The 26,729-nt window shown below is 35.2% G+C and overlaps 1 protein-coding gene across 2 annotated transcripts; it reads left to right on the forward strand.

The window, feature by feature from the left end:
• The first annotated feature begins 25 nt into the window (after positions 1-25).
• Positions 26-25,984, forward strand: AZI2 (5-azacytidine induced 2). 2 transcript variants are annotated; one of them, XM_045856682.1, is made up of 8 exons: positions 33-537; positions 8,868-9,088; positions 10,497-10,622; positions 11,042-11,141; positions 12,201-12,349; positions 16,643-16,701; positions 20,685-20,803; positions 23,700-25,984. In XM_045856682.1, the coding sequence occupies exons 2-8, from the start codon at positions 8,873-8,875 to the stop codon at positions 24,101-24,103; spliced, it is 1,173 nt and encodes a 390-aa protein (XP_045712638.1). In that variant the 5' UTR covers positions 33-537; positions 8,868-8,872; the 3' UTR covers positions 24,104-25,984. The 2 variants fall into 2 exon arrangements, with proteins under 2 accessions (XP_045712639.1, XP_045712638.1); XM_045856683.1 differs by lacking the exon at positions 10,497-10,622 and having other exon boundaries at positions 26-537.
• Positions 25,985-26,729: the final 745 nt, after the last annotated feature.

Raw genomic sequence — 26,729 nt, forward strand, 5'->3', positions numbered from 1 at the left:
CTAACCCGCAGCCCCTCCCGTCCAAGGTCCGACTCTCCCCGCTGCTCCCTCAGGCCTGACTTCCGGTTTCCCGGCGCGGCCTGAGGTCGATCCGCGGTCTGTGGCAGTCCCTTTTCCGGCTGTGTGCAGGTCTTCCCAGCACCCCCCTCGACAAGACTCCCCGCCGCGATGGGCGACGCGGCCGCGGGCCCGTGCGAGTGCTGCGGAGGCCGACGAGCCTGAGTTTCGCGCGCGTGTTGCTGGGTAACGGGGCTGCTCCGGGCGGCAGCTCTGTCCCTCCAGTGGTTTGCTTCTCCTTCTCGAACCTGCGGGGCCTGGGCAACAGATTGGGGCGGAGACGGTCCTTGTGCAGGCGAAGCCAAAGAAATGGGAATCCCTCCGCGGCGTACCCAGGTCGGCTACCTCCGCTGGAGAACCGGCGGTGTCTTCGAGGAAACCGGAAGCTCGTGGTGACCCCTTGCGACCCGGTTTGTTTTCGGTCGGGCTCCGAACATTGGGGAATCGAAACTCGGAGGCCCTACGTAGCTTGTCTTCGGGGTGAGTGACTCCCATGAGCCGTCTTAGAGGCGCGGGCAGTGTCAGGACTAACCGCCGCTGCTCCTGCTGTCCCGGAGACTCGTCATTTTCTCTGACGAACCCGGGCCCCCTCCTACTAAGGAGCGGCCCACTCCTCGGCATCCTGTACCCCTGCCACCCTCGCATCCTGGCTGTTCCAGGCCCATCCTTCACTTTACTTCTCCTTTTCTTTTTGTATTCTGATTTACGGGGGCGCCTTCAGTTTTGTTTCATTCATTGAGATTGCATTTATACCTAAAACGGGAGGGGGGCGCGTGGCTAGGACGGTACTGCCTGCGGCATCGGAGCAGTGGACACAACCCCCGTGTCCATTATCGAGGTGTAACAGTAGGTATTCGCCGTTTTTCCTCTGTCTAACTTGTGTGTTGTATGGTTTTCGGTCGTTTGGATAGTGACTGCTACGTGCAAGGTAGGCTAAGACCCCCTTCCCTCCAACAGGGAACTTGAGTACTCAACAGTGAGATAAGATACAAAAACTGCAATACAAATGAAAACATAAATTGCTCCAGATGTGTTGTGGGAAATAGGCTGATAAAAGACAATGACGTGGGAGTATTGAAATTGACCCTTGCCTTTTAAACGTAGAAGACACTCTTCATTTTTGTCATTTTAAATTGGGTTGAGCAAGCTCTCGTGGCATAATTTAAATTCCAGTTCTCTAAACATGCCATGTCTAATTTTCCTAACCTGTTGTGATCACTCATTGCATCATTTGTAAATTAAGAGTTGTGCATTCCTCACAGGGTGATTAACAAAATTTTAATGCACTATTTGTAAGATGGAAAACTGTATACCTATGTAAAGTTTTACCATTATAGAAATGGTATAGTGTCATGGAAAATGCACTGGATTAAGTCAAAACATTACCTCATCTGCATGGTGGATTTTCTACTTTTTTATTTGACACTGGGTAAGAGATAAAATCTTCTCTTGATTTCCTCTCTCTCAAATGGTATTAAGGCTTACTTTTCAAGGTACGTAAGCATAGTTCCTACGAGTTCGCTAGCTCTGCAGTCAACTGGGTGATTCATTCTTGGCTCTCCCACTTTCTAACATTTGCCTACCGAAAAGATATTTATGTAGATTTTAATGAATTGTTAAGAATAAATGAGACAGTTTCCCTTGCAGGCAAAGCATATTGCCTGACATACTGTAAACACTTGGTAAATACTAATTACCAGCACAGAACACTTTCATGATTAATAAAATGATGTTCTGAAGTTTTTCATAATCCATGAAGTAACAGCCAATGTGGAATGTATATTCTCAATTACATTTGTTATATCGCTATTAGAGAATACAGTAATTAGTGCTAATACCAGTAACATTTAGTGTACATCGGTGCTCAGTTACCTTGAGATGTATTACTTAATGAAAGGAATGAAAAGTAGACTGCTCTTTATAGTATATACTTAAACTTTACAAAGTTTATATGTATGTTAACCCTGAAAGTCTTAGGATTCCCTGGCCATACACACTGATTTCTGAACTCATGTAGTTAGTGAAGTAACTCTGTGAGGGTTATGAAAATGAAAACAAAGTTTTTCTTACTGTGCATGTGATGCTCAGTACATTTGTGGGCACTCACTGAGTGCTCACTGAGTTACAGGGTGTTTGAGTGCTGAGATACATAGTTGAGTGACAGTATCTTGAAAAAAAAAGCATTTGATGATCCCCTCTTTTTGAACTAGTTAGGCCATTCCTGCCTCTAATTATTTCATTAAAAATAGAAAAAGAGGAGTGTTGGTCTATGTGCTTCCATTAAGACTTGATTCTTGCTTCATAGTGTCTTAACTAACCTATGAAGAGATTCTAGCTCTTCAGAAGTGGAAAGATGATGGAAATTATAAGTAAGACGGTTCAAGAGGCAATGTAGAATAGAAAAAAGAAAGTAACAAACAGGCCTTGATTTAAACTCTGCCTGTCTCGAATACTGCCAGTGTGATTGTAGGCAAATTTGTCACCTCTTTGAGCCTCAATTTTCTCATCTGTGGTATGATAATACCTGCCTAGCCAAGTTTGGGGTAGACCAGAGGTAATGTGTGTACTATATATCTTTTACCCAGTTCCTGGCAGAAATGTGAATTCCCTTCCATCTCTTTAGGTTGTTGTTCCATATTCAGATGAAAATGTTGCCTTCACAATTTAGGAAGGTGACATCTTAGTGATGTACTTCAACTCTCTTGTTTTATTGGTGGGAAAATTTAGATCTGGGGAGGTAAATAATCATGGTGTCAGACTGTAAACTAGAATCTGAATTTCTGAATCTCCGTCTAGGGTTCTTTCTACCACTGAGTTCTGCCTTGTCCAGATCATTTTTGGGCAAGTCAGAATCCATGTTATATTGCCTTTCATAATGTTGTATGAAGAGCATAAATTTAGAAAACAGCTTATCTGGTTCACATCCCCACTTTGCCACTGATTACTTATGTAGTTGTAATTAAAGTATTTAATTTTTGTTTGTTTATAAATTATGAAAATAATACTTAAGTAGAAAAATGCATGTAGAAGCCCTAGTGCCTGGCATATATGAGCAATGAATGGTAGATATTTTGATGATGAGATGTGAGAAGATAATTATGTTTACTCCTAGAAAAAAGACCAGGCTGGTATCAAAGATATTCTGTGCTTTGTAGTGTCTCACACCCCAGCATATGTAGCATATCTCAGCTGACTGCAGTGAAGACTTTATTCTGATTAAGTGTGAATCTTTTTCCCCCCTTTATGTCTCTCCTCTAACCTCAGGAAATACTGTTTTCTTTTCTATCTACCTGACCTGGCAAATTGTGCCCTTCTTTGTCCATTATTATTGCACTATTGTGATTGATAAGAAATACATTATTTGGCCATTCAGGTAACCAAAGTAATATTTATCAAATATATTTGGTCTTCACAGCTCTCTGTACCCTTAGAATTTCCTGAAGGATAATAGCTATGAGAGCATCTTTTGTCATAATACAAGCGTGGGCAAAAGTAGGTCTGCAGCTTTAATACAAATAAATAATATAATTAATAAATAAGAATAAACTCTTGCGTACTCACAACTGTAAACCTACTTTTCTCCACTCCCGTATTTGGTCTCATTTTCAACCCCTGGAAATGGGCACCTTCTAACTTACAACAAGCCACTTTCCACCAGGACTAGGTCTATGTTAATGAGATGACTTTGAGACAACACCTAAGGATGGTAGCTGCTTGCCAGGAGAACCACTCAAGTGATTAGAGGGTTGGAACTTTCAGTCCCACAGACCTCCAAGTAGTGGAGAGGGATTGGAAGTTGAATCAGTTGCCAGTGATATAATCAATATTCCCTACTACGTAATGAAGCCTCTGTAAAAATGCAAGCAGGAGAGGGCTTAGAGAGTTTCCAGATTCGTTAAGCAGAACACTTCCATGTGCCATTGTGCCCACTCCCCAAACTTCAGGAGGACAGAAGCTCCTTTTTTCAGGATCCCACCTTATGTATCTCTTCATTTAGCTGTTGATTCAAGTCCTTTAATTTTTAAGACAGATAAGCTATTTTCCTGCCACCATCCAGTGCATCCCATGTCATGTTTATAATTAGAATAAATATATAGCATAATGGTATAAAACTTGAAAAAGTTTTTATGCAAATAATGTTTTCTTATAGGGAGATACCACCATGTGTAACTTTATGTTGATTTATAAATAAAATAGGCAATAGATGTAAATATATAAAACAGTCTACATACTAATTTTGTCTTAAAAATGACCAGTTATCATACTGTATAAAGTATGACATTGTTATAGCAATACACTTCCTTTCATCTAAGGTACTTAACAGACTTCCATAGGGTTCCTAGTTTTTTAGTTCTTGATGAACTTAAGTGTGTGAAAGAGTCATTGGGGAAGGAAAAATACTAATAGGTTCTGAAACCCAAGGACTTGTGCTACTTAATTATCGGGCTGGCCAAAAATTTCATTTAGTATTTTCTGTAAAGTAAGACACATTTTTCATTTTCACCAATAACTGATTTGGATATTTTGAGTATGTCGACTATCTCCTGCGTAGTATAAAATTGATTGTTCTCAATGACTTGATTTGATTGCTATGAACTACAATTGGCCTACCTGATTGTGGAGCATTGTCTCAGGAGAAATCTCCAATACAAAACTTTGCAGACCACTGTTGACACACTTGATCAGTCAGCACCTTCTCCATGCACTACAAAATCTTTCTTTGCATTTCAGTTGCATTTTTACTTTTCTTGAAATAAAGCATAATATGCCAAAAATGTTGTATATTTTCTTCCATTTTTAGTATTAAAATGGCTACACAAAAATTCACCACCTTTGATAAGGTTTTTTTTTTTTTTATGAATGCTGCTATGACACCTGTCACAATACAATTGAACAAAATTGTTTCTACTGAAGTTTAAGACATCTAAGCACTACTATAGCCATCTTATGGAAAAAACCAATGAACTTTTTGGCAACCCAATAATTACCTTGTTTTGGCTAAGCTTTATAACCTTGCCAGGTCTCAGTTTTCTTATCTGTGAAATAAGTGTAATGAGATTTTCTATGTCATAGGGTCATGATGAAAATAAACTGGGGGTATCTGTAAAATGCTTAGCACAATACTAAGTAATTCATTTGGTTTTGAATATATTTTACAAATGTTACTGTAATTTTTAGGACTGTAAGATGCACTGGACCATAAGACACACCTAGGTTTTAGAGGAAAATAGGAAAAAAAATTTGAAGCAAAAAATGTGGTAAAATATTTAATAACATAAATAACATAGGTCACTGCCCTCCCTCCCCCACCGTAGTGAGTCAGGCACGCTACATTGGAACTATAAGATGCACCCCCCTTTTCTCTCAAATTTGGGGGAGTGTGTCTTAACAGTCCAGAAAATATGGTATATAAGTATTCTTAACCTTTTTATGTACCATGTACAGATGTGTCTTAAATTCCACAGAGTAAGAACCAAATTCTGGAGTCATCTCCATATCAAAAAAGAACCATCTCAAGGCTAATCAGATGGGTCAATTGGTTGGAGCATCCTCCCATACAGCAAAAAGGTTGTGGGTTCAATTCCTGGTCAGGGCGCCTACAGGAGACAACCAGTCAATGTCTGTCTGTCTCTTGCTCTCCCCCCTTCCCCTCCCCCCTTTCTCCCCCGCTTCCTCTCTGAAATCAGTTGTGTGTGTGTGTGTGTGTGTGTCTCCCTTCAGGTAAGGATTTTTAAAAAAAGCATTTCAGTTAGTCTCCATTCTGTTTTTCCAGTTGTAATTCTTGATGCTATTCCTTTTTTCATCCTTTCTCCCCACTCTTTCACACCTTTGAACTTGTCCCCCCGTTGGAATTTAGCAAACACTTTAGGTTTAGTACAGTAAGTATAATGAGAATAACCACCCTCTTAATTTAAGATTACAGGGTTAATTTAGAGTCATTTGATCTCTTGTGGTATCTTCTTTGAAAACCACTCTTCCTCTCCATCCCTCCGGCCCCATAGCATTCTGTATTGTTTCAAATATTACTTACCTTAAAGTGCACCTACTGTAGGACATCTTTGTAGAGAGCAGTTAATGCTTATTTCTTGTTTCTCAGCTGTGTTTTTTAAAAAAATTATTCCAGTTGAATAAGTCCTGCCCATTAATAGATTATAAATCAGATGTCTAAGATGGGCACAATTTTACCTCTCCCTAAACTAGACTACATCCTACACTTAACTAGCCATTTACTCTTCTTTTACTTGTTCTGCTTTTAAGATATTACACATGTGTGAAAGAACCTTATATGGAGATACACGTACATGCTTGCAGTTTGTAATATGGGAATAACCCATACTTGCCTTTGGAAAGGAAATAAGAGGATTTCAACTAGCAGCAACATGATTGGAATGATGTTTGCTGTTATGTTGGTATAGCATTGGCCCCAGAGAGAAAAACTTAAGCCTCTTTAGAGGAAGAAAACTTACATAAACTCTTTTTCCATCATTAGGAGAAAGTGCAACTTGCACTGCAAGTAGTGGGAGTTAATTATGGTTATGAGATCTGCCACTTTTGGGGGATATCATAGCTAGCCTAGTCCCTTCTTGCTTTCGGATTTCATTGATATACTGGGAAAAAACTCCATAGTTTAAGAGTAGGAGTTAGTGAAGATAGCTTGAATGGCAGATTTCACCTACTCCGACTTGTAGTATACACATTTATTTTTGCCTACCTTTCCCATAATCCATTTGGGAAACAAATTGCTAGATACTTCAAACTCTGGCCTTAATTATAAGCAGTTGAAAGCTTTTAGTTATAAAATCAGAAAACCAAAATACACAGTGATAAAAGGCCAGACCCCACTCTGCCCCCCCAAAAAATTTTGAAAAAGCCTTTCCTCGGTATTTATGTTGTCTGAAATAAAGCAAAACAGACTTTACAGGCATTGATTGGCACAGGGAAGGAGATAAAAAATGTTAGAGGAAAACAGACATAGTAAAACATAGATTCTGGACCTGTGTTTACACCTCAACTCTGCATTTACTGCGTTAATACAGAAAATCACTTCCTTCTGCATCAGTTTCCTCATCTATAATACTTTTTAGAACAGTGATTGACACTAGTAAGCAATTATTTCAAGCAAGGGATGGCAATAAAACCATTTTTCAGGAATCATTAATGGAATGTTGTATTTGGTGTTTTATTGTGAAAGATTGTTGAGGTTCTCTTATGGCCTGCTGTCACTCTTACCCTGTCTTCCCCATGTAAGTCTTTAGAAAGTTTCAGTCACTATTTCACCTTCCATAGTATTGTCCAGGAATGTAACTCAGAACTCTCATTGGGGAAGTAATGCTGAACCTAACAACAAAAGTAGATGTACAAAGCTAGTATATTGTTCACTGACTAATGAAGTAACTGGTTTCTCTTAGGTTTTAGACCCAGAGTTTCTTTTTCAGTCCTATTCTATCCATTCTTCACTCAATAATCAGCATTTTCCCTAGCCAGTATGGCTTGGTTGGAGTGTTGATCAATAAACCAAAGGGCCATGTGTTCGATTCCTGGTCAGGGCACATGCCTGGGTTGCAGGTTTGGTTCTGTTCCCAGTGGCAGCACATACAACAGGCAGCTAATCAATGTTTCTCTCCCTCTTGTCTCTCCCTCTTGTCTCTTCCTCCCTTCCACTCTCTATAAAATCAATGGGCCTATCCTCAAGTGAGGATTAAAAAATTAGGCTGTTTAAATAATAATAATATTGAGCATCTTGCACATAGTGATGAGTTGTGCACATAGTAATGAGCAAGAACAAACCTAAACCCTGCCCTCACAGAGCTACAGTTCTACTAGCTTTAATTTGGGCAAATTACTTTACTCTCCCAATCCCAACCAAATGTAGATGATACCTACTTCATAGAATTGTATAGATGAATTTAAACAAGGTAGTGTTAAAAGAATGTAAAACATGGTATGGGACATAGAAGACACTCAAATATTAATTCTTTTGTCTTCTATTGTGAATGTATAACAAATATAATCAGTTAATGGTATAGAAAGAATATCATGGAGTGTACATTAAAACATCTGTAATAATGTAATGAATTATACTGAAAGAATTCTTAAAATTTATAATTTGGGAAGCTATAAAACTTTTTTTTAAAGATTTTATTTATTTATTTTTAGAGAGGGGAGGGAGGGAGATAGAGAGAAACATCAATGTTTCTCAATGTGCGGTTGCTGGGGGTCATGGCCTGCAACCCAGACATATACCCTGACTGGGAATCAAACCTGCAACCCTTTGGTTCGCAGCCCGCGCTCAATCCACTGAGCTACGCCAGCCAGGGTGGAAGCTATAAAACTTGCTGCTTATATCTAAGAGTGAAAATGATGAAGAAGAAATACATGACTATAAAAAAATTTAATCTTTTTCTTTGAAAATTGTGTTGAAATGGTGTTTCATAACTTTATAAAACCTATTAATAGCTTAGATTATGGTTTTATATGTTTTATAGATATCAACTCATTTAATAATCTTAAAAACTCTGTGGAGTAGTTGCTGTTAGTTTGTACACTTTATAAACAAGGGAACTGAGGCAGAGAGGTTAAGCAGCTTGTCCAATGGCATGTAGACACTAAAGCAGGAGAGCTTGGATTCAGAGCCTGATTTTCAGGCTTGTAGTTTCAGAGCCTGGGCTCCTACCTCAGTACTTATGCTGCCTGTAAAAGAAGCAGGAATTTTTAAACATTGCCTCAGTATTCACGTGACTCTAAATATTTCTTCTTTCTCTGTTTATTTGTTTAATGAGACATTTGTATTTTTTTATTCTTTTAAATAGTGGTCATGGATACACTGGTAGAAGATGATATCTGCATTCTGAATCATGAAAAAGCCCACAGGAGAGATACAGTGACTCCAGTCTCAATATATTCAGGAGATGAGTCAGTTGCTTCACATTTTGCCCTTGTCACTGCATATGAAGACATCAAAAAACGACTCAAGGATTCAGAGAAAGAAAACTCTTTCTTAAAGAAAAGAGTAAGATTTTTGGAAGAAAAGGTAAGCATTACCTTCATTATATATTATAACTACAGAATAATTCAAAATATTTAAAATTTTAAATATTTTTCTGTCGTGTCTTCCATGGTTATACCAAATTTCCAAAAATAACTCACTTTAATCTGAAAACTCTAGGCATTGTACCCATCATACTGTGCTTCACATATAATGGGGCAATATTTGTAGAATAGGATTTAGCAACTTGGGACTGTGCACCAAACATTTTTCTTAACTTTTTCAGACTGACTTACCTTTATAACTTTATGTTTTTTATTCAGCATTTTAAATCTGTAAGAAATATGGCCAATAAGGAAATTAGGCATCAAAGGTGGAAGTTCCTAGAACACTGTTCTATTATTTTTAATAATGTCTTCACCAGGACTTACCTCAACATTCTCTTTTGCTTTTGGAACATAGGTAACAAGAAGAATGATTTTTAACTAATAAATTTCTTCTAATTACCTTTTTCATGAAGAAGCGTGACACTTTTAAATGTAGAATATACAAGCAAGGTAGTTGATTTGTTGTAAGTCATCAGGTCTACTTTGTTTTGTGTACTGGGAATCTTCCTCACTCATCCATTTATTTTGAATTTTAAAGTTTTAACTTAGTTTACTTAATCAGAAAAAGCAGTATATTCATATTTTACAAACAGTATCTTCAACAAAGGGGGAAGAAAATGGATTCAATTGCAGCCAAAGAAATGAATTAACTTTTTGTGAAAACTCAAGGATGGAGCTTTGTAGAATTTACTTCATTTGGGGGAGTAAGAGAAGGGGTGTCCACTGTAAAAATAATCATATTTTCTTTGTATTCATATGAATTTACTTTAAAGGTGATTAAATGAATTTGTGACATTGGGATAGGTAAGAAAAGGTAACATTTTAGAACTCATAGTTGTATGTATTTTAAAGTTCAGAAGAATATTGTGAGTTAACATTGGAAATATTTCTGTATATTCTGACCAACAGTACAATTAATTTCTGTTTTGGAATAATATAGGACTTAATGAACTAACCCATCTGTTCCTTAAAAAGTCAAGAACACCTTAACTTGATACTTTTTGTGATAATGGAAATTAAATACTACTGGCATGGAAAACACCTAAGAACTATAAAAAAGTGATATACCATGTTTTAGTATGATAAATTAATATGTTATAAGACAGATACTGCAAAGTATAAAATAATAAGTAAAAGCATAAAAGACTACTTTTGAAAATATTCTGTACTTTTTTGCTTTCTTAATCAGTAAAGCTTGATTGTGTGGAAGTAGAATGTTCAGTTAATTATGATCCAGGCTTTATCCCTACATTACAATGATTAAAGATGTGAAGCCATCAGAAGACTAATTTTTTTTTTATGTAGAATACCCTCTGAAGCTTTCTCTTCTAATTTTACACCATTAGCTTATAGGAGCTCGATTAGATGAAGAAACAAGCTCAGTGGGACGAGAACAAGTAAATAAGGCCTATCATGCTTATCGAGAGGTTTGCATTGATAGAGATAATTTAAAGAGCAAATTGGATAAAATGGTAAGTTGGTTTGAAATGAATGACATCTGTATATTGCAAATGAGTTTTCTCATTCAAGAAGTTAAAGTTAGAAATAAAAGCAATACCTACATTTATTCAATTAAAAATTGGAAATATATAGGCTCAAGGCAAAAAGAAAATTTTAATATTTGCAACTTATTTGTATAATGATGTTTAGGACTTAAATACATCTAACACCACTAACTTATATTGAAAAATTATGACATGGTAGAATTTATTAGTGTTTAAACAAATAAAGCCAGTGAATAAAGTCCTACATTAGAAAAAAAAAAAGAGATTAGTGAAAAACTGAGTTCATTTTCCCACTTTGCTTTTTAAACATCTACCTGAAAATTAATATATAATACCAACCTATAGATTTTATTGAATGTAATTTGGCATTTTCCCTTCTTAACTAGAACAAAGACAACTCTGAATCTTTGAAAGTGTTGAATGAACAACTGCAGTCCAAAGAAGTAGAACTCCTCCAGCTAAGGACAGAAGTGGAAACTCAGCAGGGTATGCTACTTACTTGTTATAAATATACTAATAGGATGAATATATTTTTCCCTTTGTATGATGTATCCATGATCAGTTTTCTATATCTGTATGCTGAGGCTTTAACTTATTATTTTTAGGCTTACATTAATTTCTCTAAAGTGTCGACTCCTTTTAATTTTTTCTTAGATATAAATTGCACTTTTCCCAGAAAATAAAATGGTTTTTATTCAGGGCTAGTTTATGATGAAGTAAATGAAGAAATGAGTAGAAGCCCATCCTTGCCCACTGAGAAACCCTGGCTTTTCCTTCCCACTGACATTTTTTGCCCATTGTTAGACACACTGTCAGAGTAGTTACAATTACTTTTTTAATATCTGAAGGTTATTAAAATGTGCAGATGAGTGATGAGTTGCTGGGGTGAAAAGTTAGGTCTTTGGGATACGAATACTGGCACATTCACATGAACATTCTGATGAAACAAGCTGAGAAGTAGGCCTGAGAGACCTTTCAATAGCAGATAGAGATGAGCTCTCCTATGGTAGCTGATTGGGGCTTTTTCTAGGTAGACTTAGGAACTAAACCAGGGCAAGTCAGTATCTAGCTGTATTGAGGGTCCATTGTGGAAGACTTAGGAATAAAATTATTTTGACATTAATGTTCTAGGCTTAAGTGTAAAACTTTATACTCTGAAAGGACCAGTTGGAGTAATTAACTGAGTTTACTCACTTTAACGTTTATCACTGCCTTAACCTTGACTTATATAAAGATTATTAGTCTGTCTATAATTTGAGCTTAGTGTTATGTATTTTGAAGTTCCAAACTGACAAACTTGCACTTTAAACTAGACAGAAAATCAGGGATAGGGGTGAATAATACATTCTAAAACAAGATTGTTAGAGTTTTTTAAAAATCTCATTAGCATAGTTTTTTTATTACTATTTAAAAAAAATAATTTTGCATATTTTATATTAGTTTTTCTGTTATCTGTATTTCACTAGCATATTTATTAGCCTTTTTAGAATTGCAAGTAATGTAGAAGGCAGAAATAAAAATTTCAATGTCCATTTTTTTCCCTAGTGATAAGGAATTTAAATCCCCCTTCATCAAACTGGGAGGTGGAAAAGTTGAGCTGTGACCTGAAGATCCATGGTTTGGAACAAGAACTAGAACTGATGAGGGAAGAATGTAACAATCTCAAAATAGAGCTACAAAAAGCCAAACAAACGGTACTGCAGAATTATTAATTGAGAAATTCAGAATTCTATGTGCATTGTATGAATGGCTTTTAACTAGGTATTAAATCGGAGCTAACAAATTGTAACTACTTACTGTTACATTCTCTGATTCACCTCTATCTTTCCAATTTTTGCTAAAATTTGATATACTGTATACATTTAGAATATTCTTGGAATTATATAATTTTATTGTAAAAACTAACTTTTTAAAAGCTTATTATTTATTAATTTATTAAAGCTATTTCAAACTCCCTTTCCTTCAATTTCCTTAAGTCATTTGTTTTCTTGAAAGGTTTAAAGAGAACTTGGGTTTTAAATTTCCCATTTTATTTTCCTAATAATTTGATTAATTTAGACACCACAAGAAACAATTTTTAGAATTCTTGAAGACTTTAAAGAGTCCACTGTATTCAGAAGTATAATATTTTGGGGGCAAATTTAGTTTTTAACAAATAGCTGACAATTCAAGAATTGGGTTGTGGGGGGTGGTTGGGGCCAAAAACCAAAAAATCCTGATAGGAGCTGCTTAAGTGTGATTAGCTTAGTCATCCACTGAAACAAGTTGCCTATCTGTCCTCACCAAGCTTCCATTTACTAATACTTTACACTGGGTTCTAACAAACTTGGATACATGTTTTCAGATGTCATGACAGATAATGCCAAGGATAAAAAGAAGTGATAGAGAAGCAAGGAAGTGTGAGAGCAAAGCACCAAGTGCAAAGTTTAAATTGGATTGGTTATTACAAGAAATTTAGAAGCTTAGTAGTCTGGAATCAGATAGCCATTATATACAGTCATGTATGTTAAACTAAGGTAACTGGTTAAATAATTATTTCTCAGTTCAACCACTTTGCCCATCAGAGTATTACAGCACTGAGGAGCTGTGTCACCTACCCCAGATTCCTCCGAGATGCCACAAACTAAAACAGTAACTACTTCCAACACTTCTGACAGCCAGCCAGGACTGTGCCTCTGAATCCCAACTGCCCTTACATGGAGCTGACAGTTCTTTCAACTCTATAGTGCAGTTTTTATCAAAGGGGACCACTGGTTGAGAATGAGCCAGGCATTAAGAGTAATACAGCACCCTACCTTGTCCTTGACCAGATGGATTCCTCTGAAATATACAAAGAAATTGTTTTGGAGCCCCCAACCCTGATGAATGGGAAACACTACAATTACAGTCAACTCCTATTAGAGTCAAATGTTTTTTTCCTATTTAACATCTCAAGTTGATTTTCCCAGCTCTGAGCCTGTGACTATGTACCACAATTCCTTCAAATGCTTTCAGCATCCTACCCCACAAGCCCAGCTGCCAGTAGTTCCATGAGCCTTCTCTTAAAAAGATGTGCTTGCAAGTAAAGATCTGTACCTTGAAGCTCTAAATTATAATTGTCGGTACATATATTTTACTTGAAAAAATCTGACAGCTTTTATACATAATGGGTATTTCCATATAGAGCAGGAAGCGTAAAAACTTGTCTCATGGAATCATAAAAACTTGTCTTATGGAATCATAAGAACTTGTCTTATAATTGTGGTACTTGACTACATAACATCAGGAGAGTTATTTAACTCTTCTGAACTTTTGTTTATAAGCATTAAATATCTATTTTTTCATGAAGGTTAAATTAGATAATATATGAAGCAGTTAGCACAGAGCCTACTACATTCAATAAGTGAATGTTTTTCCAAAAAAAAAAAACATAATTAGGGTAATTCAGAATAGTGCTTTTTGCGATATATATGTAGATTTGAGTTACAGTTCAGCTCTATTTAGTTACTATTTTCCACTAGATGGTGCTAGGGAATAAATTTGCTGTTAGTTTAATTCATCTATCATAAATCTCAGAAACAGACTTGAAGGTAGAAGAAAGTTTAGAAATCACTTCTTTCTACTGATGAAATTGAGTCCAAGAGACTAAGAAACTTGAAGAGTCAAAGGTGAAATGGGGGGAATATTTAAAAAAAAAAAGGTCCTCACCTTCATAGGAATTTACTTGGTAGGGGGAAGTGAGATTTAAAGTTTAAAATGCTCACAACTAATATAAGAAAATGAACCAGGAAAAGAAAGAGTGGAAATGCTTAATTCATCAAGGGTTCCAGGTTTCAATCTTATCTTGACATGGCGGGATGTCTACTTTTAATTCGTGTTTCAAAAGTGTTGCCGGCCAGAGTCAGCAGTAGAATCAAAAAGCAAATGAAAGCTAGAGAAATTCATGTTCACATTAATAATCTTGCTTATGTCTGCTATAGACTCATTTACAAATATTTTTAAGATAGTACTCTCTGTGAAATATAGAGTGCCTTCTTAAATGTGATACAGCATCTTACATGGACATAATAGTGTTTTTTGTTTTATTTGTTCTAAGTATTTAGTAAACTCATTTGACTAGTTTGGGTATTAATGAGGTAAAGGTTCGAGGGTCAGTTCCACTGTGGGCCTTTTAGACTTCCTGTATACCCACTATTCCTGCCCTTGGTGCAGTTGATGCTTTGAGGAAAACAGATGGCACTGCTAAGGAAGTGCAGGAAACACTGGGTCAGGAAAGTGGAGTTGGTATAGATGTGTAAGGTTCCTAATAACAGCCCATTCACAATATCCTGTAGTGTATTGAAGGTTCTGAGAAGTCCTAGTCAAGGAACCTGTTTACCTTGAGCAATATTTACCAAGATTTTGTAGCCATCAGCCCATTTATGGAAAACTCCCACATCATATGGCACTGGTTGGGAAACAGATCCATTACTGCCTTTTAAAACATGGCAAACTGATGACTGGCCAGGAACCAGGTCTTTGAATATCAGAAACAATTCCTTTGTGCTTAACGCTAGTTTACATTAGATTGACTGAACTGGTTGGCAGTAGCTGGAAAAACACTTTTTCAATCCCAACTTGTCAGATTTTTAAAAAATCAGTCTTTAAAAATGAAGGTTTCCGTTCTACGTATGTGTTTAAGTATACACTAATTTAAATATATTTTTTAATCAGTGATTCAAAGAAGCTAAAAGAGGCTGATCTGATTCCTTTATCTCCTGTGAACAGGAAAGAAAAAAGTCCAAGGTTATGTGCTTTGGACCTTGTCTGATCTTGGACCAGTTCTGTTTCCCTTCTCCCCAAGATACAACTTAAATGTTACAGTATTTTCTGTTGGTATTTTCTAAATAATCAGAAATCCAGCCCTGGCTGGCATAGCTCAGTGGATTGAGCGCGGGCTGCAAACCAAAGTGTTGCAGGTTCGATTCCCAGTCAGGGCACATGCCTGGGTTGCAGGCCATGACCCCCAGCAACCACACATTGATCCCTCTCTCTCTCTCTCTCTCTCTCTCTCTCTCTCTCTCTCTCCCCTCTCTTCCCTCTCTAAAAATAAGTAAATAAAATCTTTAAAAATAAATAAATAAATAAACAATCTCAAAAAAAAATTAAAAAAAAAAAGAAATCCAAAAATGCTTTAACTCCTATAATCGAAAGCATTTAAAAATTTTACTCTTCACAGTTCGTAATACTCATAAAGTCCTTACACAGCCTGTTAATGTTCCACTTTAAAACACTTAGATTATGTAAATAAGAAATACTAAAATTAAATTTCAGTATTTTAAATTTTGTTCTCTCAGTTTACTCTGGCCACTTCTGCCAACTGAATTACTTGTGATAGTGATTTTTGTTACAGATCCTTAAATGAGAATGCACTGCAAACAAGTGTGTTATGGAGTTGTCTTAAATATATTAAGTCTATTTTTTAGTGTCTTTTATAGGTTTCTTTCTGTCATATCTATAACGTACACCACTAAAACTTAAAATACATGAAGATTTTATAAACTTGTCTATATGGAAAGGAAGTTTATGCTGATCTTAAAAAGTAACCTATTAAATTTGGGTACTTTTTAAAAATAATACCAATAAAAATGAAATAGCAATAAAACTTCCATTTTCTCATGGAATTCATTCAGATGCACCTTGAGTAAATATTAATTTTGTTATTTGTTACCCTTTTTAGAATATAGGCTGCAGATTGATATATTCAGAAATACATTTTGTAAGATTCTGAGTTCTTTTACATGAGAGCAATTCCACTTTTTTAAATTAAAATATGAATTACTTTAATTGTAACTGAGTTTGAGATATCTTGCACAGGTTTGGAGGTATTTCATCAAAACTGAATATGTGTATGCATGCTGTACAGTTATAGATGTATTCTACCCATCTGAAACATGTCTCTGGTAATACAAAGTGTACTGAGAGTAAGTGGACTGTAACAGCTTTCAAACTTTTTTTAAAAATGACAGGATCCATCTCAAGAAGACAATCTGCAGAGCAGAGACCTGCAAAGACTAAGCATTTCAAGGTATGAACACTTATCATCATTCAAAAGTAATGCCTTCTTCTTCCATAGGCCACTTTGTATAGGTACTTCGATTTGTTATGATTTAACCTTAAAAACAAAGGGGTATTACTTGGGTACTGCATGTAATCTCTGATCACAAGATATAAAAGTATTTAACTGTTAGTTAACAATAGATGTGAACTTGAGTGGTAGAAAGGTGTATAATGTGATACCTTAAACAATTTCTAAACATTCAATAATATTTTAGATAGGATATTAGGGAGTTAGCTGTGTAGAAGTATTTTGTAATAAATCCTAATTTTGTACATGAAGAATTATGCATTCCCACATACAGTAATAACATTTTGTCTCAAGGGTAAACTTAGCCTTAATCTTTGGTATAATAGGAATTTTAAGAGAATTATCCTGGGGTAAGGACAAGAGTAGCTATCAGAGTTTGTATGTATTCAAACATTTTCTCAAATATAGATCATTTTTACTTAAGTAACTTAAATACTGTAATTTAAATTACCTGATAATTTTTGTTTCTACTCTGTTAGCATCCCTGCTCTGCATGGACTTCCATCTGGTATAAAATTCTGATTTGACTTCACTGTTTGATCATTTGTCTTCCAAAGTTTACTGAACTAAAGTAACTAGTGTGAATTCATACCTTTTCCTATGAAAATGGTCCATTAAGGAAAACAATATAAGGAAACACCATGCCGCCACTCTTTCTGATCCAGGGATAGGCAGACTTCTTCAGTAAGGGGCAAGCAGTGAATATTTTAGACGTTGTGGAACATACAATCTCTGTTGCAAATAAATGCCATTTAACAGTGCTTTGATTTTGCTTTCCACTTCTAAACTTAGAGCAAAGACGCTTTGACCTTTTTATTTTTAACATTGTGTCTACTACAGTGTCCATTTAAATTATTTCTGAAAGTTGTTTTGTCAGTTTATCTGCCTCATTAGTACCCAAGCACGCTTGTATTCAGTAGCATATGACTAAAATAACTATGTAAGTACCTCAGTTTAAAAACATGTGATTGCTAAAAGATGCTAACCATCATCTGAGCCTTCAGCAAGTTGTTTTTGTTTTGATTTTTGTTGGTGGAGGGTCTTACTCCAGTTTGTGAAAAACACAGTATCTATTAGACGCAATAAAGCAAAAGCACAATAAAATGAGGTATGCCTATAGAACATACCAGAGTGTAATATACATAATACGGGGATACGTATAGTTTCTGGTAACTTGTTTTCATTGGGCTGCAGTGTAAAGTGACTGCTTGCTGTGCCTTAGAGGAAAAAATGTATGAAATACGCTCTTTAGGGTGAGTCACAGTTGACAAAATATACATTTCTAAGTCTCTAGCTCTTGGCTAAGGCTATGCCATATTTTCATTTTAGTTCCCCTGGGGATATAATAGCTGAGTAAATTTTCAAAAGCTAAGAAAAATATGTATGGCTGAAATATAAAAGCTTAGTTAAGTATATTTTTCTTATTCAAAGAATATTTATTTCAGTATTAAAGAGTTAAATGCATAGTGTCAATTAAGAAAACTGGGCTTGTTTTCACTGGTGTAGCTCAGTGGATTGAGTACAGGCCTGCGAAGCAAAGGGCTGCCATTTCAATTCCCAGTCAGGGCACATGCCTGGGTTGCACACCAGGTCCCTGGTGCGGGGCACCAGAGGCAACCAACCACACATTGATGTTTCTCTCCCCGTAACCCTCTCTTTTAAAGTAAATAAAGAAGAAAAATCTTACCTTTAAAAAAAAGAACAGAAAACTGGGCTTATTTACTTTGTAAGCAAGACATGTATGTACCCCTTCCCAGAGAATGTGGATAAATAGGCTTCATTACATTTAAGATTCAGAGGTTTGAAGTTTTACCAGGATGACTATGAATGTGGCCCAACACAGGATCGTAAATTTACTTTAAAATCTTTTTTTGCTCATCAGTTTTCGTTAGTGTTTGTGTGTTTAATGTGTGGCCCAGAGACATCAAAAGGTTGGACACTACATAGAATTAAAAATAAATTTTCAACACACCTTGAAGGCTATATAGCACTTAATATTAGTTGTAAAGTAACTGCCATTACTTTGCTATCCACAAGAGGGAGAACTTATACTTAGTAACAATTTTAATTTATATATCTATAGTTTTCAATTCAGGTAACATTAAGGGCAAAAGAAAAAGACTAGATATATGTTGAACTTCGTGACCTAGTTGTTAGGTTAACCTAATTTATAAGCAGTCTTCATTTTTTTGAATTGCAAAATCTTTATTAGACATTGCTTCTAATAACTCTGCTAATTCTCTTTACATGCTTACTGTTTTGAATAATTAAATGTTTGGTATTCTGGTATCTAAACACTATCTTGGATATTTGCTTTTCTTTTCTCCAAGTCAGGTACTGATTTACCATCTCATGGCAATAATAAAGCACTATTTGCATGCAGTATTATTCGTATCATGACTGCATAAATTATTAGCACATGTGCAGTGTTTATACTCACTGCCATATTATATGAGCAACTCTGGAAAGCATACCAAATGCCCAAAATTGTACCAAGGAACCAACAGTTCTCTTCACACTTAAGATAAGTTCCTATGTGAAACATGCATTGTAGCACCCATCTCATGTTTACAGATGAAATGGAGGTGGTTAACTAACTTTTGTGAAGTAGTTATTTCACACATATCAAAAATCTGCAAAAAGCCTTGTGATTTTTAATAGACTACTGGTTAACAAGTAATGTTTACAACAGACAAAAACTTGTAGATTTTTTTAAGGGACAGTATAAAGTTTATTCTGCTACTTCCATTGAAATCACTGCCTGAGTGCAATGAAGTATTTTGAGAAAAACGTATGTAACCTTACATAATTCAAAATAATTCTGTTTTTCAATGTATCTGTTGGTTCTGTAATTAAAATAGGATATTAGATTTAAACATCAGGAGTATTAGTCCTTGAAGTTTCTTAAAAAGGTTTATTCTGAACAAAAATTAAAGCATGAAGTTGACATGTCTGTCAAATTTGATTTCATCATTACTAAAATTACACTATCTTTACTAGGCAATACTGCTTGTTTGAACACGGTTGTACCGGTTGTTCTTACATCTGATGTTGTATGTATTCTAGTACAGCAAAGTAAGAATATATGTTGAAGACTTTGATTTATTTATTAGCAATTAAGAAACTAAAAAGAAAATTATGAATATCCAAATAAGAATGTTTAATGGAAGATGAAACTTACTTAAACATTACATTTAAAGTAACTAACATTTCTCAGATAATTGAAATACTTCTAATCATAAAAATGACAGGAATTTGTGAAGTTTTCATTTCTGTTTCCTATAATCTTCTCTCTAGATTCCTTTCCTTTACCAGGGAATCATCTGGGTCTTCATGTCTTGTGCTGTCATGTCACATTGGTTTAGAACCAACAATATGAGACAGCCCAGTCAAACAGAAAAGAATGGAATACATGAAACCTAAATTTTATTTTAATGGGGCTTGGGTATACATTCAGCAATTGATATAGCATTTTGATTCACAACGTCAGAACAGAATAGTCATAAGTTAAATACAAATTTAAGACCCATATATGAGTATCACATTGGTCTTGATCAGAGGTGCAAATGAAGAACATACTCCTTACTATTAAATGTATTAACACCACTGTACTATAGTCTATAATAATACCTCAATTCTGAGATGAGAGCCATAGAAACTCTCATTGGTTAGAATACTTTTTATAGCCTTCTGTTTAATATAGTTCATTTAATTGTCATAAATTATGGCAATGTTATTATGAATAAGGTCTTTTTAATTATTATAATGCCCTAATTAAGTGTCTTTCAGTTATTTAATGTTTTAATTTACATAATTTTAAAACTAATTTGAGCAAAATACAGATATGATCATTTCTATTTTAAAGTTATTATCTTCATTAAGAGAATGACCATTAACTCTCTTTTTTAAACCTTGTATATCAGTGATAACATGCAAAATGCATACTGGGAACTGAAGAGAGAAATGTCTAATCTACATCTGGTGACTCAAGTACAAGCTGAACTACTAAGAAAACTGAAAACCCCAACTGCAATCAAGAAAGGCAAGTCAGTGTTTGCTGGAAACCACTGATTCCAGCCAAACTGCTTGAAGAGCAACTAGCTATCCTATCTTATCAAAATCTCATCAAATGAGTTTGATAAGGCAGAGTATATATAGTCTGTTCACAGCCTACCCATTCTCTGCTTTGGCTTCAGTCTCATGCTGGTCAACTTCACACATAAAGGTGTTGCTGATGTGTTTTTTCTTCAGTACTGTATTCTTTTCCCCTTGTGGCTTTTTTTTCTCAGCCAAGTGTTGCTTATGTGTATAAGGCTGAGGTGTTAAGTTTGCTCTAGTTGACCTTTTACCACAACTACTTCATATATTTAAAAAAAAGAAAAGACACCCAAAACTATTTTTCATTACAGAATACACCAAAGACCTAGCTCTAAATTGTTTGTTTTGAAAAAGTAACTGATTCATTATTTGGTTATTTTCTTTTTCATAAAGTTAATTTTTCTGTCCATGAAGGATAGATTATTTAGAAGAGGGACTAGGTACTTACCCCTTTTAGCCAAACAGAAATTTTCATTGCTTTGCCTTTCATATTTAACTGCATGGCTGACAAAACATTTTGCATTTTGTGCTAACTAGTGGTGTTTACTTTGTCAAAGCTAATTTTATACCTCAGAGAAAAATCAGTGCATTTATACCTTTTATTTCGTAACAGTTGTATTTCTGAAAAGTTGTGTAATTTTTAAGTGCCCTAAAATTTATTTTAAAGTAATAAGATGTGACTTTTTATAAAAAATAATCGCCAGTTTAAAACTGTTATTTGTACCTCAGATTGTCCCTAAAGAGTACATGAAAGAATTGTACTTATAAATAGTTCTCAGTAGTGTACATTAGTGGGGGGAAATTTTGCACATTGGGAAAGTTAAATTCAGAATTCCTTTCATTTTTCTATAGCTAGTTCCTTATAAGCAGACAAAATAACATGAGGCTTTGGCAGCCGTTGACTTAATTTCTGGTTCATTTTTTCCCTTTAGTTTTACAGTGGCCAGGGTTACATATAAGGTAATACCAGTTGATGGTAGAAATAAGATCTCTCATAAAAGGGACTAGTACAGTAATTTTGCAGTGAGTATTTAGTGTGGCTCTTTGTTTATATAATAAGTATAACTTCCAAATAATAATATAGAACAAATGTTCTTTCCATATTTAGAAATGGTTCATTCCTGTGTCCCTTCTGATCTGGTGAATGATACATAGTTAGAGCTTTGGAGCATAAGTTTTCTAGAACATTTCCTACCACAGTGGCAGGCTCCAGTCCACCCCTCCTCACTCAGCACAGAACTCAATGCTTTGAGGAGCAGATAGCGCCAGGTCTAGATCACCTTTTTCCCTCACCTACAGTATCACCCTGCCCAAAAGCTGAACGGTGATACTTCCAATTCTCCCAAACCCATCTCTCCTCCTAAGAAAAGACAATGAGCTTATTTTATAATGTGGTTCAATTGGTTTCTTCTAAAACTACAGAGTCAAGCCTTAGTTGAAATTGCTATCCCTTTTGAACTTGGGATAAATTTGTCTTTTCTGCCCTTGCTGAATTGGAGGAGGAAAAGTTCATACTACCATCTTGTCGGCTGTGGCTAAACAACAGCTTCAGAGTAGTCTTTTTTCTAAGGCATTACATGTGTACTACAGACATACTTTTATGTTATTTTTTTTTTTTACTTGATCTATAATGTGGCCATGGCAGAATGTACATTTACCATTGCATGTGTTTCACAAAACATAGGATTATTTTGTAGCTTTTATTTAAACTGTTTTATTCATAAAGGCCTGGATAAATATTATTTGTATCTCACCAATTCACAATATAATTTTTCTGAAAAAATTTACTTTTGGATTACCTATGGAAAAATACTTGAATAAGTAAAGGAATATGATATTTAACAAAAAAAAATTACTAAAACTTAAGAACAGCTTTCTCGGTCTCCTCCACTGAAGTAAATAGCCTGGAAGCCACCTGTAGCCACACTCTTAAAAGCCAAGAATGGGATCTTTACTTGTATTGGGTTGGCCAAAAGTTCATTTGTTTTTTTCTGTACAATGGTTGTACAATGGTTCTAGCAGTGTTTAGTTGTCTTTAACTTCATTCAAAACAATTTTGCTAGATTGTATTGTGACAGCTGTCATATCGGCATGCATTTAAAAAAAGAAACTATCAAAATTGGTGGATTTTTGTGTATCCATTTTAATATTGAAGATGGAAGAAAATATGCAACTTTAGTTCAAGAAAAGTAAAAACACAACTGAAACAGAAAAAGACTTGTGTATAGAGAAGGTGCTGTGATTGATCAAACGTGTCAAAAGTAGTTTGCGAAGTTTCTTGGTACTATGGACATTTTGGCCAAATAATTCTTTCTGTGGGGCTGTCTTATGCACTGGAAGAAGTTTAGCAGCACCCCTGGCCTCTATCCACTAGAAGCCAATGGCAGAAGATAGGTGACATCCTCAAAATATCCAGATCAATAAAGTTATTGGTGAAAATGAAAAATATGTATTTTATTTTACGGAAAAAACTAAATGAACTTTTTGGTCTACCTAGTATTTTAACTTTATTAGTTTCCAACTTTTTAAAAATTTTACATTCTTCACTTTTAATAACTCAGTGATACAGAGGGACAGGATTACTATGCTGTGTCCATTTTGCAGATGAGAAAAGTGATACCTGGAGCAGGCGGTGACTTCCATGTCAGGATAGCTGATCCAGTATTAGAACTGAGATCATTGGTCCTCTCTCTTTAAGTCCCAGTGCCCAATGATTACACTTGTTTGGGAGTGTTAACTTTATTTCCAGTTATAAATGTACCAAATTAATACATTGTTACATTTTTTTATGATAAAAAATGCCATGAGAGCTGACATTTGGCCTATACTTTCTTTTTTAGCTTGTGCTCCTGTAGGATGCATGGAAGACCTTGGGAAAGACAGCACAAAACTGCACTTGACGAATTTCACTGTAACATACAAAAGACATCCCACTCTCTCACCAAATGGCAAAACTCTTTGTAATACATCTTCCCCTTTACCAGGAGATGTAAAAGTTTTATCAGAGAAAGCAATTCTCCAATCATGGACAGATAACGAGCGACCCATTCCTCATGACTGTACAAACTTTCAGGAACACAACTCTTACGGCAGAAATTCTCTGGAAGATAATTCGTGGGTATTCCCAAGCCCTCCTAAATCAAGTGAGTCAGCATTTGGGGAAACTAAAAATAAAACTTTGCCTTTACCCATCCTGCCACATTACTTGGATCAACATAATCAAAACTGCCTTTATAAGAACTAATTCTGAAGACATTCATGACTTGGCAATGAGGTTGCTATACCTCCTGCAATAGTTCTCTTGAGAAATTATTTAATAAACTGAAAGTGGGGTTTGATTAAAATTTTACAGGGTTCTTCGATGTACACATTTGCACATATTGTACCATAGTACGTAGTTGATTTTCCGGTATGAAAGAGCAACACTCCAGCTTCTCTTCTGGCTAAGAATCAGATATATGCTAATAATAAACTTAATAAACGAGGTGTTTCAAAAAGACAGTTCTACCTTTGATGATGATTGTAAGTTTCTGCCTCTCACATAAAGAATGTAATTGAAAGCTTTTAGACACGGTTTTACAAAGCATGTAAAATGCCTAAACTTGTTCATTAAAAATAGAGGAGGCCATTAACATAAGAAAAAATGATAAATTGCATAAAGGAGCAAATGGCAATGTGAACAGCTTATATTTCTGTTGACTTACAGTGCATAAATAAAAATATAAATAGTGTAATAACTATGTAGGTTATTCCATCTCTGTGCTATTTTCAAAGTTTTAAATCATTTTCAATCACAATGTTGATAAAATTTAGAATTGCAATTTGAACTTTAAAACTTGAAGCAACCTGATCATTGAAGCCAACTTTGTCCCAGTACATCCCTCAAGTCCTAACTGAAGTGATTAAATAGTAGAAAATCTATATGGTGTGTGAATAAACTATTATAATCCTATACATCAACCAATTAGAAGTGTAAAGAACATCACAAAGGTTTCAGTCTAAACTGTCTCTTCCGAGTCCATAATGAAGTCATTTTCTTCAAAGGGTCTATACCCGCTCATGTAGACCAGCTTATAAATTGTTAGGCTTTGGTTTGAAATGTAACATTTTACTCAGAGTGGTTTTTAATTGATTTAGGAATTTAATTCTAAAAACCAAAATCTGTGCTGTATTGATACAGACAGTACAGTCATAACATGTCCCCAAACTCTTTGATTCTAAATGGCCTATCATTTATAAAGAAGTAATGAAAAAACAAAGATGGCTTCACATGGAAATTACTAAGTTCTTTCAGGGCTGCAGTATTAAGAATATTAGTAATAAAATTATTACTCAATTCTTATATCCTTTGCCTGAGATAGAGTGTTTCATGTGGGAAATCTTAGCCTTTTTAATAGACAGTTTGAAATGTTTGTCTTGAACTAAAAGATTATCACAGATTTCTATATTGACTGAATAGCATACATACATAAACAGTGTTCACCATTCACCAGATTTTTGTCTATTACCTCACTTATTCAAGCTTGTCTGTGATTAATGGAATTGGTATCAGATGCTGGAATTTATTCTGACCAATGAACACAGCTGCCTCAAGGGAGTAGAATCTCCTGCCAAGTAACAGAAGACAATATGCATAAAACAAATATAAGATTCCAGGCTTCAGCTACAGGAAGCAACTACCTGTGTAATACCACAGCAACAGAAACTATTTTTCATGTAGCTACAGAGGCTGTATGTTATATCTAATCTCTAAGCTTACTGGTTTGCCTTTTTTAAAACCAAGATTGGAAATTTTACAATGTAAAGAAAATAAGTTGTATGAGATAATGGCTTGATTAATGCTTTGAACAATGCAAGGAAATTATTTAATTAAAATTATTTTTGTTTGAAATTGAAGTGGGAGTGAAATTTTGTCCTTGACTATATATTCCAAGGTCAAGTACTAATTTTGAGTTACTAATCTGATTCATATAAAAGGTATCTGTCTTGTTAAGCTAACTTCTTTTAAGTGGAGAAAATGTTTTTCCATCTAAACAGAAGGGCATCTGTGAAACAGGTATGTTAGAAAGTCAATGGTTAGTGTTCTTGATAGTTTAAAGTGCTAAATAAATGATGTGTAAGACTACTTAAGAAAGATTAACCAAAAATTGTTTGTACCCAGCCTTAATTTTTTAAATGTACACTTTATGATCATCTGTTCTAAGTAAGATTCACAGAGAAATGAAAGAATGGGCCATCTGTAGTTTTATAAACTTGCTCCAAAGGGCTTCCTTGAAAATTTCTTAATCTTTAGATTTTTATAACACATCTATTTACACATCCATGACAATGAAGAGAACATAGCTAACAACAAAAAGGCCACTTACTCCTTCCTCTTGATCCCCATCCCCTATTGGGTAAAAATTTTTTGTTATCTTGTCTAAAAGGAAACTGAGGTTTTGCCAAAATGGAACCTAATTCAGAAGCAGCACAGGGACATACCTATGTGAAACATCAGAAAGTCAAAATAGGGGAAATTCAGACTTGCAGAACTAAAGGGCTGAATCACATGAAAACCGGTCCAGAAAGGCTACATCACGGAGGTAGAACTTCCAGGGTAGATCTGGACTGTCACTTAACAAAACAGATCAGCAGAGGCACAAATGAGCGAGCAAGGTAACACCTGAGGCAGATACACCCACTGGAGAGGTAAACTTGAGTGTCGATAGGCATGGATATTCTAAAAGCTATACATAAAGAGTTTAGTTTTTGACAGAATAAAAAAGGATGAACTTATTTATACTATTTATCTAGCACCTATAGGGAAAGTGAATCTACATAAATGAATTATCCACATAAAATTGAAGTTGGCCCCTGTGATTCTAATCAAA

The sequence above is a fragment of the Phyllostomus hastatus genome, unplaced genomic scaffold, assembly GCF_019186645.2.
Source record: "Phyllostomus hastatus isolate PE091 unplaced genomic scaffold, TTU_PhHast_1.1 phas_scaffold_129, whole genome shotgun sequence".
Taxonomy (NCBI): Eukaryota; Metazoa; Chordata; class Mammalia; order Chiroptera; family Phyllostomidae; genus Phyllostomus; species Phyllostomus hastatus.